At 32.9% G+C, this 21,278-nt stretch overlaps 2 protein-coding genes across 2 annotated transcripts; one reads left to right on the top strand and one right to left on the bottom strand.

The window, feature by feature from the left end:
• Positions 1-2,754: 2,754 nt before the first annotated feature.
• Positions 2,755-3,726, top strand: LOC140437116 (protein KTI12 homolog). The gene has a single exon (XM_072526444.1). The coding sequence runs from the start codon at positions 2,835-2,837 to the stop codon at positions 3,666-3,668; it is 834 nt and encodes a 277-aa protein (XP_072382545.1). The 5' UTR covers positions 2,755-2,834; the 3' UTR covers positions 3,669-3,726.
• Positions 3,701-21,209, bottom strand: LOC140437115 (queuosine-tRNA galactosyltransferase-like). Its single transcript, XM_072526443.1, has 8 exons — positions 20,942-21,209; positions 20,663-20,888; positions 20,543-20,607; positions 19,053-19,121; positions 18,837-19,000; positions 18,631-18,783; positions 14,412-14,694; positions 3,701-7,201 (listed from the first exon to the last, which is right to left on the bottom strand). The coding sequence occupies exons 1-8, from the start codon at positions 20,963-20,965 to the stop codon at positions 7,121-7,123; spliced, it is 1,065 nt and encodes a 354-aa protein (XP_072382544.1). The 5' UTR covers positions 20,966-21,209; the 3' UTR covers positions 3,701-7,120.
• Positions 21,210-21,278: the final 69 nt, after the last annotated feature.

The raw sequence follows: 21,278 nt of genomic DNA, 5'->3' as shown, positions 1-21,278 counted from the left end.
TATTCTTTGCCGTTGTAGTTTATATAGGTAGCCTGGTCCACTCCGGAGATTCTTAGCACCCACTGTCCCTCTACCTACGTGACTGCTACCATAGCCTGGTTTCAAGGGACTGCCGGAGACTGAGGGCCTTGCGTCTTCATAGTTTCTCATTTTACGGGAGTTCATAGCCGTTCCTGTACAACGCTGGCCTGTGCGGGTTGGTAGACGGATGTTAGGATGGGTTAGGAAATTTTGGGGTTTTTGACAAGGATGATCAGTTGGGACCTGATACCCTCTCGGTTAAAGGGAGTGAGAGTGAACCACGGCTCATGTAGACATGGCAGGGTTGCGAACCTGTAGTAGACCTAACTCTACCGGGATCGTAAAGTGTATCTACCCGTTACTTCTCACTTAATGTCTGTAATTTGTTAGTTATTTTTCATCCAGTTTTTAATTTAAACCTGCTTATATATATATATATATATATATATATATATATATATATATATATATATATATATATATATATATATATATATATATATATATATATATGTTCAAATCAGCTCTACCTTTCCTCGCCAGAAGGGGGATTGAAAATAAATATATCTAAAACCCAGATGATGACAAATCTTGTAGTCAGCGAAGATATATGCGTAGGAACAAGATCCATAGACCAGGTAATGGCCTATAAATACCTAGGTCATGAGATTCGCATAGGAAAAGATAACCAAACCGTTGAGCTTCTCCGTCGTATAAGACTGACTTGGGCAGCCTTCGGCAAGCTGAACCATATTTTCAAATCGTCTGATATACCAATATGCCTTAAAAGAAAAACGTTTAATCAGTGTGTTTTGCCAGTGTTAACTTACGGTGCCGAAACGTTGACCATGACAAGGAGAACAGTTCAAAAGATCCGTGTGTGTCAAAGGGCGATGGAGCGTGCTATGTTGGGCGTTTCACTACGAGACAAGATCCCAAATCGCCAGCTACGACAAAGAACAGGAGTGGCTGATGCAGTAGAGAGAGTAGCAACACTAAAATGGAACTGGGCAGGTCACGTGGCTCGAATGACAGACAATAGATGGACAAAGCGGATACTGGAATGGAGACCAAGAGATGATGCCTACCGAAGTAGAGGTCGTCCACCAACACGTTGGACTGACGATCTAAAACGTTGTCATAGGAATTGGATGCAAGAGGCACAAGATCGAAATAGATGGAAAATTATGAGGGAGATCTATGTCCAGCAGTGGATAAGTGAAGATTGAATGATGATATATATATATATATATATATATATATATATATATATATACAAGAAATACTGGATATTATTGACTGTCGATATAAACAAAGAATGCAGTTTATTAGGGCTGCAGTCAGTAGGTTTGGCCGGGATGTTAAAGAAACACTCTTTTGACTTTTGGTCGAGCTTTCGGAATTCCTTTATTCCTTCTTCAAGACACTGTAATTAGAAGAAAGTGTAAATATTTACAACATATCTCAAAATGTCATTACAACTTACTAATCGTTGAGATTATCTATGTAAAGCTACGACACTCAACATTAAAAACACACATATAAAATATAACATTTAAAATAATGGACAAAACACATTTTAAAATTTAGTTGAATAGTTAAAATTCCTCTTGTGACATCTTTTAATGGTGTGTTTTGACTGATCCATAGAGAACAGAAAAAAAAAACAAAACAAACATAGTGTGGTTTAAAAGGTAATTAGGAGTTCTTGCTATTATATTAATGGAAATAATATGATGATGTTTGGAAATAATATGATTTAAAATGTGTTTTGTCCATTATTTTAAATGTTATATTTTATATGTGTGTTTTTAATGTTGAGTGTCGTAGCTTTACATAGATAATCTCAACGACTAGTAAGTTGTAATGACATTTTGAGATATGTTGTAAATATTTACACTTTCTTCTAATTACAGTGTCTTGAAGAAGGAATAAAGGAATTCCGAAAGCTCGACCAAAAGTCAAAAGAGTGTTTCTTTAACATCCCGGCCAAACCTACTGACTGCAGCCCTAATAAACTGCATTCTTTGTATATATATATATATATATATATATATATATATATATATATATATATATATATATATATATATATATATATATATATATATATATATATACATATATATAGAGCCACTTACATGAGAAATTGCATTGCTAAAGTTTACTTTTGAGCTACCTAGGCCGCTTGTAGTTCAACCATGTTCAAAGTCGGAAAACTATTGAAACGCTTCATAATCAAGACTGTATGATTTTCTTATGATATGCTCATCTCATAAATTGCTGGCCAATGCAGCTATCAGATGTTTTATGCTCAACTTATCGTCCACGTATCAATTAATAAGAGGTATTGCCAATTCGTAAGTGCTTTAGCTTTACACGTAAGGCAGAAAAATTGAAAAGAAGGCTATATTATTACCAATGCGCAAAGTTATAATATAGGTAGGTACCTTATCATAAAATAGATTTTATGTGATATAGCCTGGAATTTATTTTGAAAATAATACACCACCGGAATCTCGAACTAAACATGAAGAAAACATCATAAATACCAAAAGTTTGTTTAGAAAAAGTCTGGTCAAAGAAAATTTATTCGTATAATATGATAATATAACGTTCGTTCACCTTTACTATTCCTGGGTCAAAAAGCTCTACGCCTATGGCATCTGCTATCACCGGTTTCTTCTTCAATTTCATATGATCGTTGTCAAATTCAAACAAAAAACACAAAAAGAAGAATTGTCTCTGGTCTAATCCTAACCTTAATATTTGTTTATAATTTTTAGTTTATGAAGAATTAAAATAAGAAAAAAATGCCTTTAATAGTAATTACAGGTGTTCCCAGCAGTGGTAAAACTACAAGAAGTCAAGAATTACGAAAATTCTTTGAAGAACAAGGTAAAGAGGTTCGCATTATTAGTGAATTAGACCATATTGTGAATGCTGGTTTTGAAAAGAACTCCTTTTATGATGATAAAGACAAAGAAAAGCATATCAGAGGACTTTTGAAATCTGAAGTGTTAAAATTAGTGTCCGCTAATAATATTGTAATTTTGGATGCCTTGAATTATATAAAAGGATATAGATATGAACTTTTCTGTGGAACCAAAGCAAATAAATGTACTCAGTGTACAGTTCACACTGAAATAAATCGAGAAGAGGCTTGGCAATTTAATGAAAACCGAACAAGTGACATTGAAAAGTACAATAGAGAAACCTTTGATGCCCTTGTTATGAGGTATGAAGATCCTAATGGTAATAACAGATGGGATGCTCCTTTATTCACCATTTTCCCTAATCAAGATTTGGATTTAGACAACATTTATGCTAGCTTATTTAAGAAAAAGGCTCCAAAACCAAATATGTCTACCCAGAATCCTCCTCTGAAATCTACCAACTTTTTATATGATTTAGATCAAGTAACAAAAAAAATTGTAGATGAGTTAGTAAAAGAGAAGAAAAATGGAAATAATGGTGTTATTACTGTGACTGGATTCGATGATTTAAACATTGATATATCTAATATGAGTATACAGCAGATAATGAACTCTAGAAGACAATACATTACTTATTCCAAAATGCATGCACCTGATCCTGATAAAATACCTAAATTATTTGTTCAGTTCTTAGCTACTACTCTTAAATAATAGGTTTATAAAGATGATAATTATACACAATATTGTAAATATAAATTTTATTTTTCAACTTTCCTCTCAACCATCATTCTCAATTTGATTTTTTTACACATGCTTTTTTAACATCTAGATAAAAAATATACATATATATTAATTTTAAAACAACTGATAGAGCTGCTAACTAATTTATACACATACAAACAGATTTCACACCTATTTAATAACTGTAAAGTCTAGTCTTTCAACATCATAAATATGTACGTTTATATAATTTTAATATCAGAAAATATAATAAAGAAAACATTTAAAAAAAAATAGATATTTCATTATTTACAGAACTTCTAACAAAGCAGTGGTTTGATGAGTTTGACCTACATACATTTTGCTTTCAAAAGCCCAACTATGATCATAAAACTGTTATTATGATATAATAGGTTTAAATAAGGAAGAAATTACTGGACAGATTGACACCTCCTATGTAAGTATTGTAAGTGCATTTGGTCAACTTTACAGTACAGCTGTTCAAAGGTTAGCTTATTGTTTATTGACGATTGTTTAGTGAGGGAACAACCAATATATTTGAAAATTTGAATATTAAATACGAAATAGATGGGTAATAATTCTATGTAGTACTTTAATTAACATTATTTCGTTTTGGAATTTATTTATTATGTTGGACACTATACAAAACTATTTGACGTATGTCATAGATACTACATTCTTCTTTGTAAAAAATGGTAAATCATTTTTGTAAGTAGTAGATAATATAATATTTTTAATTAAAACATTATTCTATGCGTTAAATAAATTTTAAGAAAACATAAAAACCTTCTAGTAACAAAAAAATAAAAATACAATATAAATTAATAACTTTCATGATTTAAGAAATTGTGCAGTCGGTAACTATTTATAATTTTTGAAAGTTATTAGTATGTAAACGCAAAAGTATCAACTCTTAATAATATTTATGGGTAACATAAAATTAACAGACTCATTTTTGAATGGCCAAAAAATAATACTTAATAAGTAAAAGAAATATTAATGCAAAATAAAAAAAGATAATAATAATTTTAGGAATATCTTTCTGTAAATCAACTAATTATTTTCTAAACTAAGTGAGATCAAAATCAGAATTGCAATCATTATCCCTTACATTCACCGATGGGAGATTTGTAAAGAATCCATGATGGCTACTAGGAATAATTTGAGAGTTAAACATATTCATCAAATTGTTTTTTTTTACTTTAGGAAGAAGAAGGTTACTTTGGTACAATGGTTTAACTGATGTAGAAGAATTGAACATTGCCGCCTAATACTTTTTGTTTCCAATAGAACATAATAATCATTACTAGCTGTATCATATTTATAGTACAATTTATTGGGATCTTTAGGATTCACAAAAACTTCTTTTATGTTGTTTCATTGTACTTTATGTCCATTGTTGCTTTTGATCAAATTTCCTTGCAACAACAATTTAAAACTTGAGAAGTTAGTGTATTGCATTTCTTTCACTATCTATAGTTTACTGTCTTTTTTAGCCAACCGTACCACTCATGTGGAGTGTAAATAAGTTTGTTTTTGGCGGATCTTTCTATTAAAGCATAAACACTATCACCCTCATTCTGAGTGTGCCCAACTTCTAAAAATCAATGATGAATAGATCCTTTTAAAGTGGACGCGGCATACAAATACATGACATAAACTATGCAATTGCGGTTTTGACCCAAACAATTATCCGACCAAAATATAAATTCATTTATGCCTAGGTTCTATGTTTTAAAATAAATTTTATTAAACCGGTAAATGCTTCATTAGCGGCCCTTTTGCCCTGCACTTCATGCCACATGAAGCAAATACCTTCTTTATCCACGACATTGAAAACAGTGAAGTTGAATATTACTAGTTTACGTTTATAATAAAGAATACTTAAATTGCAGTATGGAGCATTTTAAGTATTTTGTAAAAATCTAATGTAGCTGTTAATATTTTTCCTTTAGAAGTTTTAGCTTCGTTTTTATCAAAGGACTTTCTTTCATGCCAGAGATTTTAACTATGCACATGTGATTCATAAATCTGTGTTTCAAGCAAGCAATGTTGGATTAGATGTGTTTTTATAAATGTGGTATTTATCACACAGGTCCTTTTTGGGGAAGGTAAAAACACAATTCAAAATGTTCGTTAACAATATCACGATATTGCCTTTCAGTAGATATTAGCTATAGAGGGGTCCAAATGTTCGTCAAACCATTCCTTGTATAAATCAAATAAGCGATGGAAATTTAAATCGCTATTCAAATAAAGATTATCACTTCTACTTCGTGTATAATGAGATTCTACGGGTTGAAGGGACTTAATGTGATCACTAACACTTGTCAATGTCTTCGGTTAACACTTTATGATGATTATAATGGCGCCCTCGCTGGTCTATTTGTATCAAACCGCTAGCAATGTCTAGTTTTTCTGAAGCAGTGTAGACAAACTGTTCACTTATAGAGAAAGTATTTAGAAACAGATACAAATTCGTCCTTATCACCTCTCAGCACTTTCAGTCTATATATAACAGTAAAATTGTGTCTTGATACTGTATCAGTAAAAACCCTTCGTTTTTTTTAGCACTAAATAAGCTACAAAACCCCATTCCTTTTCTTTGTTACTTAAATTCTAAAATTTATTGAAAATGGAAATCCTTTCATCGGTACTAATTTTTGAACGTTTGAAATTTTTAATGGTTGTACCACCACTTTTATATGATTTACCTGTATTTTTTAGTCTCTTTCTCGTATCATCAATCTAAGATGCAACATGTCGACGTAATGTTACGTACATCCTTTCGAGAAATATTTTTTCGTTTTCTAGAACATTTCGGAGTTGATTCGGAAAATGAAGAAATCAGGGAAGAAAACTTGGGGTGTTGATAGTAGGTCAGTAGTGGATGAAATGGCTGACTGCGGTTTTTGTATAGCATTTTCATACCGAGGACAAAAGTAGTTATCACAATCGTAGTCTAAACGGTTCTTAGCACTCTGAAGTTTTATCTTCCTCTGTAGAAGTAACAAAAATGCTCAAATTAATTTGCCAAGCGATGAGCTTGTTTCTTCAACCAGTACTCTGTCGTTACTTATAGGACGTTACTTACAGGAACACCATCATGCCCCGTGCGCCCCTTGCCATCCGTAAAATATCGGTAGTAGAATAAATTATTGTAGGTATACTTGAACGAAAGTAAACATACGACATTTTACATTCTAATTATGGAGGCTTTCTATTAGAAATATTGAAATTTTAATTATTGCAGACGTTAGTTTACATGTTTAGAAGTATGAAAATGAAAAAAAGTGAAAAACCAAAATTTGTTGGTTACGATACTTTACGTAGGAGGTATCGAGATAAAGAGACGTGATTACTGGAAGTTTTATAAGTTTGAAAGATCTGACCAACGTCTATGACACTACATTATTTTTAGTCTAACTGAATATTACATATTCTAGACCTTCTTGAAGATTTAAAGACTGCAAATTGTCTTCAAAGACTCCACCAGTCATATCCTAAAAGAGTAACATTTTAATTTTTTTCATTATTAGAAATAATATATGTAATAGAAATAATATATGGAGAAGTTGGCAATATAATTTCACATCTTAATATCATAAATAGTTAATATATGTACATTTAAAATACATTATAATAAACTATATATCATGTACATCAACTAATGCACATGCATAAGAATATTAGTTCATCATTGTAAGTTCCAGGAATTACAGAAAACAAATTTTAGCTCCTAAAGTTAGGTCTTAATTTCTTGGATTAGAATTATAAAAACTTGAATATAAGTTTCTGATTTAACTAATAAGAAAGAGTACATTAAAATTTTACTGTAAATAATTACTTCCCATCAACACAATATACCCTTCAACATAATAGATATTATAGCTTTCTGCTAAAAAATATAATGAAATTGTATCTGAAGGTGTATCCCAGATAAACAATATTAAAAGGTAAGGAAAAACAACAGCGTAGTTTATTAATATAGTTTATTAACATGAATTTGTCACAAAATATAAAAACAACAAAAAAATATTTTGAATAAAACGCATGTACTGGACAAACTTCATAAGGTTTAATCAAATTCTTCATCTTCTATTCTATCTGCATATATGTATGTCCGTTACAACATCATCGTAAGCTAAATTTTTATAAAAATCATGGAAAACTTCATTAAGGGTAGTTGTTCCTATAGTTACAGCCTGTGCCAGTAGTCAACCACAAATCGTTTACATATTAAATACCTACCTGTATGTAAAACAAATCTACAACAAAGAATGTTTTCCACTAGCCAGTGCTTGGCCACAAACTTTTCAGATATAAAAATAATTCCATCTAGTTGTTTTACTGGAAACCATTTTTGGCAGCAAACAGTAGAACTTTCAGGTATGCTTAAAATGCAGTGGAGCACCCAGGGGGAGTGTTTGAAGGTTAAACCCCCCAGAGCCCTATTCCGACACTGTTACTCACAAATTTTAAGGACTCAAAATGGAGGTAGCATCATAAAAAACTTCAGTGCCCAACCAAAACCCCCCTCCACAGGAAAATTCTAGGTGCGCTACTGCTTTAGTCTAAAAAATGTCTAGTAACATTTCAAAAATAGTGGGTAGATATGATATATGCTTTTGAAAAACTTTCTGAGCAATAAGAATGGTTGGATTCGATAAAACAACATAAAAGTGTCTTTTTTGGTACAATATGTTTCAGTTAGAATTTTATGGAGGCTGAAAACTAGGTTTGTTTAAAATACATAAGATCTAGGAACTAGACACAGCGGTTGACTAATAGGTAAAACAACACTTATTCTATTTTTTCTGTTGTCTAAATATGTAATACCACTTTTCTGCCAGCTAGAATTCATCCACGATTATATGTTTATTTCAAAGATGACTGACTAATATTCAATGGCTAACTATATTTTTTAAGAGTAGATAAATTTTGTTGAAGAAGTGTTATTGAGACAATAACTAAATTTTTTAACAATACAAACCCATTCAAAGATAAATATCATAAAAAATGCTACCCTAGTTTTTCTTCGCAGAAAAAGGGCTACAGAACCAATTAATAAAGCTGTGCCAAAATCTAATCATAATCGAAACAATTGTTAAGGTGGTAATTGTCATTACAGTCAGTGGATTTTATGCCCACAACTAGTAGTATTTCCATACATGCGACCTCTATGTGCTATTGTGGACAGTATTCCAGACACGTGGATTCTGGTCCTCGATGAAACAGAATGTTTTTGTTGAATATATGAATGGAGTTAAATGGCTGGATACATGTTCACAAACTGGTGCTTCTTTTAGTTGATGAGAATAAATATTAAATGATATGGAACAGTGAATACTGAAATCAAAACAGAATGATGTTTTACTCAAGCCACAATCAATTGTAATGACGATTCTGTTTTCTATTTTATTTTGATGTTTCGATTTTCAATGCGAAAATCGTTTTTAAAAGAATTCTGAAATAAAATTTGACATTTGTTAGTCGTTTATGCTTGAGTAATTGTACCAATGATTATACTCACTTGCTACAAATATCACCCACCTTATACTGCCAGCTGATGTGTTTATAAAACCGTGAAATAACACTGAAAGCGACATGTACGTCAATGGCAACAAAAGCCCTTACATATTAACAGTGTTGTATTAAAAACAATTTTCTGCTCACTGCTTTATAATGTCTTAAAAATGATAGAAGCAACAACATATCGGATTTCGGAAATGCTGACTTTTTCTCATTTGATTTAACTTCTGATGACTACTACATAATACTATATTTAAAATGCGTTCATTAGGAAATTTTTACAACATTGTTTTAGAATTTAATAAATTAAATCCGAAATAACTTCAATTCGTCCATCTGTATTAGAAGAAAAATGCCACAAAAATAATTATGCCAGAAGTAACTGCGCCAAAATTTATCTAGATTTCGGATCAATTATGGTTTAAAACTACAAACACTAAGGACACAAATATATTTTAGTTGAAGTTTTAAAAAATGTAGCCTACAGCTGCCAGAATAAATACAATATTTAACTAGTTAACAAAGCATATGAAACAGAAACCCTCCCACAAGACTGGTTGGAATCCCAAATACTCAATTCTTTTAAGGAATATCTAAAAAGAATGGGGCCAAAAATGCTCTGATTTTAGATTAATTAGCCTAATGATCCATGTTCTTAAAATTATCTTGAAAGTTATTCACCAACGAATATACATAAAATGCGAACAAAACTTAAGATATGAACTATTCGGGTTCCGTCAAGGGTTGGGAATAAGAGAGGCTTTTACAAAAATGCAGAGATTAGACAAAGATGTTTATATGTTTCATAGATTATGAAATGGCGTTTGACCGAGTAAAACACACCAAACCCATTGACCTACTTACTAGACAAGGGTTAGATCAGCAAGATATCAATTTTATTAAAAACCTGTATTGGAAACAAAGTCAAAATAGGCGAAAACCTGTCCTGCAGTATCCCCATAACACGAGGAGTGCACCAGGGGTGTGTTCTGTCACCTCTTCTCTTCAACCTTTATTCTGAAGAAGTGTTCCAAAGCGCACTGGAAAACATTCCAGAAGGCATTAAAGTTAACAGAAGGCTGATCAACAACATAAGATATACCGATGATACTGTCATCCTGGCGAACACCTCGGAAGAACTTCAACGACTCCTAGACGCAGTAGCAGAAGGCGAATCCTTTGGTTTTAAAATTTACATCAGTAAAACAAAAGCACTGGCAGTAAGCCAATGTATTCCCAAGTCAGCTAACATTAAAATTTATAACACCCTCATAGAAGACGTCAATAAGTTTAAATACCTTGGCTAATGGATAATCAAAGATATGCACCCGTAGGTTTAAATCCGAGCTCGAATTGAATACTTAAGATCCTAAAATGAAACACCGTTTTACTAGCACAAATTTTTAGATATCAATTCGTGAAAACACACATATATTCTATTTTCTTATATGGGACAGAGACATGGACACTGAACTTAAGTGCTATGAGAAGGTTGGAGGTCTTCGACATGTGGGTGTTTAGAAGACTCCTGAAAATACCATGGATAGACCATGTCATTAACGAGGCAGTATTTATGGGGGCCATGACAGAAAACTTAACATTATCAGTACTTGAGGTTGTTGATGGATGGGAAAATTGAAGGAAGGATAGGTCCAGGTAGGAGAAGATGTTCATGGTTGAAAAACATCAGAGATTAGACGGGTCTTGATACTCAATCCTTACTGAGAGCCGCAAAGAATAAAAAATTATTTATCAGAATTGTTGCCAACCTTCAGAAATGAAGAGAGCACTTTAAGAAGAACAACAGTGCTGGCTATACTTCTTCCATTTTCTCCCAGTCAATTACTTCTGCTTATTCTACAAAAAGATTTTTCTGCTATGATTAGTACACAATAGACTATAAATTTTACTATAGATACTAAAATTTTTCAGTACATACGAGGGTTGTCTTTTTACGTTTGCATATAGCCATATAGACAAAAATACATAGACTTAAAGTACTTTATTGCTTTTCAAAATATGTCCCACCAAGATCGATAAAATTTTGCATACATTCAAACCAATTGGTAAAACAATTATTCCAGTCTTCAGTTGACACCTGCAAAATCGCTGTTTTAAAGGCATCGATGGCTTCTTCTGGCGACTGGAATCGCTGCCCACGCATTGAATTCCTGATCTTTGGGAACGTGAAGAAGTAGTTGGGACTTAGGTCGGGACTATACGGTAGATGGTTTAACAATTCGATGTTTGGAAACTCCAAAAACTCTATTGTCTTTTGGGCAGTGTAGGCACTTGCATTATCCTGGTATAGAATGATTTGCCGTTGTGTGTTGCTTTGTTGGATGGTGGAAAGGTGCAACGAAATAGAACAATTGCAGGAAAAAGGAGATAGTTTTGGACTACATAAGTAGATCAAAGAAATATCGAATATACACAAAAGCCACCACAGAACAAGAATACGCAACGACAGAAACGAATACATAGAGTCAGAAGAGGAGATAGCAATGGCGTGGAAAGGATACGCAGAAAGACTTTTTAATGACGAAAGACCAACACAACCAACGCGCAAACTTCCTTCCGAAAACTTATCAGGGCCATCAATAATGCGAAGTGAAATAGAATATGCAGTTAGAACCACAAAGATGCATAAAGCAACAGGTCCAGATGAAATTAATATAGAAGCAATAAAACTACTAGACGAGGAGAATATCGAAATCTTGGTAAAGCTGTTCAATAGAATTTATGATACTGGTTACATTCCGCGAGAATGGCTGCAGTCATCCTTTGTGATGATCCCAAAAACAGCTAATGCCACAAAATGCAATGAACACCGCTTAATCAGTTTAATGAGTCACTTGCTGAAACTCTTCCTTAGGATATTACACTCAAGAATGTACAAGATACTAGAAGAACTTAGCGGGTCAATACAATTCGGTTTTAAGGGAGGACTAGGAACAAGAGAGGCAATTTTATGTTTGAACACTTTAATACAAAACTGTTTAGATCAACGAAAAGATGTCTACCTCACCTTCATCGACTACGAGAAGGCATTTGACAATGTTAAACATGATATCATGATGGAACTACTACATAGGGCCAACATTGACCAGAAGGAGATCAGAATTATTCAGAATCTATACTGGAACCAAATGGCAAAGGTGAGGATTGATCAAGACCAATATACGGATGAATTTGAAATCCGGAAAGGTGTCCGCCAAGGCTGCATACTCTCTCCGATGCTTTTTAATTTATATGTTGAAAATATATTTGCGGAAGCATTAGAAGACACGGAATTAGGCATTAAGGTGAATGGCATACCAATTAGCAACCTACGCTATGCGGACGACACAGTGATTATAACTGATAAATTGGAAGATCAGCAGTTATTTCTTGATAGGGTGAATAGCATAGGTAAAAAATATGGCCTCAAAATCAACATTTTGAAAACGAAATATATGGTCATTAGCAGAAACACTCCAGAAAACCCGATAATATGCATAGGTGACGATCGCATAAAACGCGTGAAAACTTTTAAATACCTTGGCACCACAATCAATGACCAATCGGATCCACAACAAGAGATAAAAACCCGAATACAAATGGCAAGACAAGCTTTTGTGAAATTCAGACCGCTCCTATGTAATCAAAACCTACATTTCGAAATACGCTACAGAATGGTCAAGTGCTACATATGGTCCATCTTGCTTTATGGCATGGAAACGTGGACTTTGAAAAAAAAAACATCTATCAACAAACTTGAAGCATTTGAAATGTGGTCATTAAGAAGAATGATGAGCATACCTTGGGTGGATAGAGTTCGAAACGATGACGTCCTTAAGAGAGCCGGCGTGGAAAGACAACTCTTTAAATTAATTAAAAAACGCAAGATTGGTTACCTTGGGCACATATTGAGAGGAGCAAAATATGAAATACCACAGTTAATCCTACAAGGGAAGATCGAAGGTAGGAGAGGAACCGGCCGCAAACAATTATCCTGGTTAAGAAATATTAAAGAATGGACAGGAATACACAATACAGGCGAGCTGTGTCACGCCGCCAAGAACAGAATTCTAGTAATGAGATAGTCCCCTACGCACTTTGGTGTATGGCATGTTAAGAAGAAGAAGTTGCTTTGTCGGAGTTTCGCGATAACTTCTGGTAAACAAACGGTTATATACCAATTAAAAATAATCGCTGTTCGATCTTCTAAAGTAATTGTTGCCAGACCAGATTTTGACACAAAAATTGTGACCATTTTCTTTTACACACTTCCAGAACGGATCACTTTTGTTGGTTTTTCCTCATCGTGAAATACCCACACAGTAGATTGGCGTTTATTTTTCGGTTCGTAGAAGTGAATCCAAGATTCATCGTCACTAACAATACTGTAAACGTTTTTTAAACTTCTTTTGTTGAACCTTACCAATGTTTTTCGACAACAATTGACGCGAACGGCTTTTTGCTCTTTTGTGAGCAAATGAAGGATCCAACGGGAAACCAACTTCGTAACATCCAGTACTTTATGTAGGATAAACTGCTGTTTTGGGTGGACCTGTCCTGGATTCGTCGCTGAGACTGGAGCGACCACTTTGAAATTTGCAATACCAGCGGAAAATAGTTGACTGGTGTGATGCTTCATTCCCAAACACAGAAACCATTTCAGCGAGACATTGCTGTTAGGATTGTAAAAAATTATTGCTCGCAAATGTTCTTACAAGATCTATTTTTCGACCGACTTGCTAATTTCAAAAATTCACTGCATCTACACGACTTGTTGTATCGCAATGAAACTCTCGATTTATGTCAACAAAAATTGAGGTTACATTTATGTCGAAAGGTTTTATTGGTGGCGCCCTATAAGCGGCTATATGCAAAATTAAAAGGACAAACCTCGTACCTACTTAGTCATTTTGACGCAGCTATATCCATGTATATTTAATTTATCATCAATGTAGTTTTTTGTAAAACGAAAATGTTAGATCTTCTGTGAATCTCATTATTTTGTTTCTGGTAGCATTTTAATGATCTAGGGGAATTATTTGTTAAGGGCATCTAACATAAAAAACATTACCTAATTATTAATTAAACAAAATTTAAATTAAACTTAATTAAACGAGAGAGACAATTAAACGCGAAGAGAATACTACCATCTTCTCCATATACCGATAATGATCATCTTACCATTTTTACACAAATAACCAAAGGTGGATGGGCATCTTTAAAATGCACGATTTCAATCATTTTTTTCTTTCCTTTACGATCATTAGGATTATATGGTATATAAGGTTTACCAATTTTATTACCGTCTACATCGCAGAAAGCTACGACTTTTGCTTGATTTTCCTTCGATAAAGAGTTGTACAGTTTCTTACCTTGCTTACCAGCATTCCAAATAGTAAACTGTGGCCAGTCACTTAAAATTTCCTTTTGTAACCTATCTACTCGTAAGTTCCAGATGGTATCCCTAGATAAAAAAAAAACAGGTTAAAATTGCTCAGATTAAAGGTATTTAGTATTTTATAGCATGTATAAAATCTCTATTTTGAAATATGGAAGAGTACCTTCTTTATTACAAACAAAAGTTTCCTTGGATTATTTAACCATAACGATAAACAATTAATGCAACTAATTAGGTATAAAATTGTGTACTAAAAACTTTGCTGGAAGTTTATGTTTTAACTAAATCTTTTCAAAAGCTGGTATAAAATCTAAAAAACCATTGACTGATTGTAAGAAAGAGCACATTCTATATATAATTTCTCTGTATACAATGGAAGGTTTCTACTGCCTTGAATATACAGACGACCTGGCAATTGGGGTCAAAGACCAGGACCTTATGTCAAAACAATTTCGGGGCAATTCCATTTCGCCTTGGTGTAAGGGTGAGGGCCTAATACTCAATACCAAAAATATCAATAAAAAAAACAGCCGTTTTCTTTACTAGAAGAATAGCACTACAAGGACTGCTTCCACAAGTGCTCAGGGCGGTTAGGATTGTCGTAAGACAGTTATAATTCAGACCAAATACTTAAGTATAATTCTTGATCGGAAGCGACGTGGAATCCACATATTATTTGAAAGGTTATACAGAAAGCTGCTAGTCTCGCTTGGAAAATGTATGCGATTATCTTCAAAAAATGGATGTTAAATCCAAAAATTAACCTATCGATATACACGAGGGTAATAAGGATCATGATAACCTATGGTTCAGTACTTAGTGGAACGAAACACAGTAGTCTGGGACACTTTTACTGCTTAGTGGCATTCAAAACCTTTCATGCTTGAGTGGTACGGGAACTATGAGAATTGCCCCAACGGACACGCTGGAAGTTCTACTGAACTTACCACTTTTGCACGTATATGTGCAGGGAGAGCCCAGGTCTATAGCAGGGTTAGGCTCCTATAAGCGTATTGCAAGGAACATACCAAGTAAGATATTATCAAGAAATAAAAGCAGATCTCGTTTTACGATTGCCAGTGACGCGAATAATTGTGATATATAACTTAAACATTTTCAAATTATAACCAAAAAGAGAAGTCTGGGAAACTGACCAGTCAGTAAACCTAGTTTCGTACGGGTTGACTCAAAGCTTGTGTGTGACTGAATGTCCTTACTCGGGTTGGAAGTTAAAGTAGATTTAAACTAATCTGGCTACCGACAAATAGGTGCTACCGGACAGAAGGCTGATGAACCGGCCCGAGACAGAGCATGCACTTCACTAATTGACCTGGAGCCATTCTTTGGATTTTTCTTCGAATTTCGAACATCCAGAAAAGGGCAATCATTGATAGATGTAGGTTAAAGAGTTTATCAAAAGACATTCAACCAAATTTACGAACAGATCTATTAAGCCACAGGCGAAAGATAATTTGGACAAATTATGGGACTGCTGAAGGCTCAAAAAGCATTTGAGTCAATAGAGTTTGACGGAAGAGACCTTTTGCCGGTTCTGTCCAGAGAATGAAGAGAACGTGTTGCACATCTTATATTATTGCGGAGGCTTTGCAAGACTGCGGTATTGATAAAAAACAGAAGCATTAGGCTATATACAGAGACTATTCTCAAGACTGTAGGATGTCATCAATTAGGCCGGGCTCGATAAGGAGATGATAAAGCCTCAGAATTAGAACGAACCAAAAAAACAATAATTAAGACTGCTACTGGGGCCAATGACGAAAATGCTGTATTGGCGTCTTACCTAGTATCCTTATTAGTGGCAAAAAGTGGTAAGCCTTTACTGAAGAATTCATACGCTAAAATCATGATTTCTTTCTGCTATGTTGGGAGAATAAGCTTCAACAGAATTGGAACTTTTACCGTTATCCAAGAGTACAGTGAACAACAGAATTGTTGATATGTCAGGAAATGTTATAAAGCAATTGATTTTGAATGTTAAAGCGAACAGATTTTATGAATTGTAATTAGATGAGAGGACAGATATTATCAATGACGCCAATTTGTTCGTTACGAATGCAACGACGGAATAATTGAGGATTTTGTGTTAGTAGGCCTCTGCCTTCGCATACTACAGGTCAAGCAATATTTTAAATATTAAACTACTTTATGTGGCAGTTAGTACCGATGGCGCTCGAACAGGACTTCAGGCTCGCGTGAAGATGATGAATCCATCTATTATCTGACACCATTGTTGCATGCATAGGGAAGCATAAGCTACTAAAAATAGACCCCATAAATTAAAAGTGTTAGACGAGATATTGCAGGCCGTGAATTTCATTAATGCCAGGCCTCTAAATTCCTGTATTTTCGGTATGATTTGTGAAGACATGGGAAGCATTTACAAGCTGTTGTTATTGCATGCTGAGATGCGTTGGTTGTCTCGTGGGAAAATCGTGTCGGGTGTTTTCGAGCTAAGATCAGAATGTTTTTTTAAGAAACTATAATCATTTTCCTCTACTAGTAGTGTTTTTGGAATACTGTGGTGGGGAAATGTTGCCCCAACGCAAGTAGATGAAGAAATGATTAGCACCTCCAAAGTTTGCAGTCTTCTTTTTGGGATTATTTTCCAGAACCCGACAGAAATAAAAACTGGATAGCTTACCCTTTCAACGCACATGTTTCAGATATCATCAGCTTGACCACATACAGGAAAATTAATTAATATAAATATCATGTGATTCGGCTTCAAAACGTCATTTCAAAGCCTCTTCCTTATCAAGTTTTTGGGTGAATATAAAAACAGTTTATAAAGAAATAGCAGAAGAAGCAGTGAAACATTTACTGCTTTTCCCATTCACATTTAAACAAAAATATATATATATTTTAATGTTCATTATGGAAATGAGTAAACTGTAAATCATATTCTGCTAGTTTAATAATTACCTAAGTAGGTATTTGTATTGGTTGCAGTTTTTTAATCACGATGTTCTTCTTCTGTCACCTTTAATTCTTCAGCGGTTTCTACAATTGCCATTAAAAATATTTTCCTTGAAAGTTTTTCTAGATTGATTAATTTTCGATCTATTATTCAATTTTTAAAAGTTGCCCACAAACTATTCAGGTAATTTGATTTTGAGCAAGTGAAATCTGTAGATTTTATCAAAGCTACCAATAGAATTTAAATCACTATGAGGTTTTGAAGCCTTTATTTGTAATTATTGGTTTTTAGTCCACATCCATTTCGCATCGTATTTATTTCTTTTTAGATTCTAAAATTTTCACCACGGTGTGATTCGAACACGGATCCCCTCACGCCAAGGAAGAATCTTAGTTCCCTAACCATCGAGTGTTATGTTTCACTACATGTGTTTATTAAGAAAATATAAATAATGAATATAGATATATAATTTTTAAATTTGGTACCTACTGTTAATTTTGGCGAATACTACATCAAATATAAGCCATTAAGCTTAAAAGACTCTTAGAAACACTATTAACATGCGCTTTTAATTTCTCTGTATTTGTCTCTCCATCTCATAGATGCTTTATGAAAACTATCTATGCATGTTTATCTGTGATCCATTAAAGCATTGATTGGACCAATGTTTTAACGTTTCATTATCATGTTTATTGTGTTACATGAAACTGTTAAAAACTTATTTCGTAGTTACAGGCATATTTTAAAAAACAATTCGTCATTTTTTATAACTGCAATATTATGAAAACTACTTTAAACAAACAACAAACATTTATAATAAATGTTTTCCAAAAACTAGTCAATTAGTTTTAAATATAAATAAACTGTATGTAACGCCTCTGAGTTTATTTATTCTCTATTTTGTCGGACATCCAAACATTGAATCGCTTAAAGTGACGATAGTCTCGTTAGTATTGTTTAATTTACCACTTAAATAATATCATACATATGCCTGTGTCTAATTGACAAATTAACACACTAATCATTTCTTAATTTGAGTTTACATAACATATTTTAGGACTTACTGATGAACAGAAAAAGTAGCTTGGTCAGAATGAAATCTGTATATCAACAAACACTCATCTACTCTAACAATTTTTCCACCAAGATCAAGATGCTTATAGAAAAAAATTAAGTCTTCTGGAGTTCCTTTTCCCTTTTCCACAAATCCTCCTACTCTAAAAAATTAACATTGATATTATGGTCAAATGTGTGATATTAAAGATCTTACTTATCAAAATGAGCTCTGTACAGAAACCATGTAGGCATTATTACTGTAGGACCATGTGATGTGAATACTTGAACGCTCAGTTGTTCTTGACTTAAAGAATTAGCCCATTTAGTGTAGCGAACTGTGGAATCCTCTGGTTCACGTTTGAACTGAGCACCCACAATCTAAAACTACAACACTTAATTGCTCTAAATAGAAGATATTAAAAACTCTTACTGTATTATCTGAAGAATTTACAGCAACCTGATACTGCTTTTGAACTCGACCTGGTAACATCACATCATCCTTAAACAAAAATAGTTTTTGGAATATTCTTCATATTTTATGATAGTGGCTGATTAGAGTTTGGGGGTCAGCGCAAAAACTAATATAACTTTTTTTCATGTCAATTTGAAAAGTTGATACTATCTGTAATGAATAACGATCCCTATTGAATCTAGCTTAAATTTTGAATAGAAACTACAGATATTTGAACGTTTCAACTTAACTTAGTTGGTTTATATATAATAAACCAATCATTTTTAAAAACAAAATCAGCTCTATGATCTTTTAGAAAAATAAATTTTTCCATAATCTTTTCATCAGGATCACTTATCTCATCATGCACAAAGTTTTTGTTTATGAATAAGAAAGCTCAAGCATTTATACAGTCATCTCACATACTACTATTTAAGAAAATATATAAACACAAAACCCAAAAACAGGGTTGTTATCCTACTGGAGGCATTAGAGTTTTCACAATTTTATAGCTTTAAAAATAATATCTACTTCTAATTCCATATCCTGTTTAGATCCGACATTATTCTTTATGATTAAAGTTCATGTGTTCTGTAGTGCTTAGATTTTACAGTGACCAAGGCGAAAGTTCTTGGATGTGTAGCCAATATTAGCCCAGTTGTTAACCAACAACTAGAATTTAATGTAAAGCTATGAAAGATGAGCCATTATTGAAACAGCCACTACATCAAATTTTATTCAAAAAAATATAGGGGCTTAGTAAAACATTCCACTACCATCAGACAGATATCAGAGAAGTTATTGGAATCCAAAATCATTTGATTAAGTTTAATTCTAAAGAAGAGGGTTTGTATCTAAACAGGATGTGTATATCAGTGCTACAAAAACAAAACCTTTCCCCAGATATGCTGAAATTTCCAATACTAATTCAGAGCAATTAATAGAGTCCAGGAGGTATTCAATATAATTGCCTTTAATAATATGTGTAGTGGTTGTAAGTGCAACACCAGGACATAATTCCTTATCATGGCATACAATCTAATAAATACACGCTGTTATAGGAGAGTGTAAAATCTCTAAAGGACCTCTAAAATTCAAATAAACTGCTTTTACGATTTGCATAAGAGTTTTATGCTGTTTTCTATAAAATACTAGCTACTACTAGATAGCCGATGAAACAGAATATAATGTAGCAGTTGAAATTTCTGTGGAGTTCAAATAAGACTTGAAATTTGAAAAGAAAATTATTTGCTTAAAGTCTTATTATTTGTGCTTCACATTTCTTATATGATCATTTCTGAAGTTATTTTAATATTGTTAATTGAGCAAAAGACTAGCTCAACAGAATATTTTTATCAAGCACAATAGATAAGATTTTGTTCTCCAGTATTTAATAAACATATTATTGTTACTAGTTATTGAGAAATGTTAAGACTTGTTTTAATAAATTAAAAAACATTACTACATACTATATCCTGAAAGCACAGAAATCTTCCAGTACTGATGGAAACAGCTTTATTTTTAGCAAATCCAACTGAAAAATAAAATAAATTAGCATTAAAATTATGCTCAGTTGTTTAGATATTAACCTCCTCCAGGATTTTCACTTATATTATTAAATAATTTTAGAGATACACCAGCTTCTTGAAAATGATCTTTCCATTTTTCCAGTAATGTTGATGTTTCATCTGTACTACAGTCATTACAGACACACACTTCCAATTGAAACTGGGTATCATCTGCATTTTGTTTCAAAATGCTATGAAAACAGAAGTCTATCCATTTAGCCCCATTATAAATGGGAACTATGACACTCTACAATATAATCACATTAAAACAGATAGATTAAACAAAATTTCGTCTCTTACAATTACATCAAGTTTTTTATTCATAAGTACCCATTATAATATAATTTGTTGTTCAATATTGTGAATGATATAAATAATACAAAAGTAAACAAACTATTTGCTTGTATAATTAAATACCACTATCTTCTTTAAATATAGGAAGAGATATAAAATTCAAGGATTAAAAAAATACAAAGACGGCGCACATAAAAATAAAAGAAATAATTACAATCCTGCTGTGATTGCCTGTGATTCAAGTTTTAAAAGTAGTTTTTAGTATGTAAAAAGGTTTTAATATTTTGAAAAGATTTATTAATTAGATATGCTGATGTATAGCTTACAACTCTGAATATTTTTA

This window comes from Diabrotica undecimpunctata, chromosome 3 (assembly GCF_040954645.1).
Source record: "Diabrotica undecimpunctata isolate CICGRU chromosome 3, icDiaUnde3, whole genome shotgun sequence".
Lineage (NCBI taxonomy): Eukaryota > Metazoa > Arthropoda > Insecta > Coleoptera > Chrysomelidae > Diabrotica > Diabrotica undecimpunctata.
Note: the sequence above shows the minus strand (reverse complement) of the source record. Positions and strands in the feature narration are given on the sequence as shown.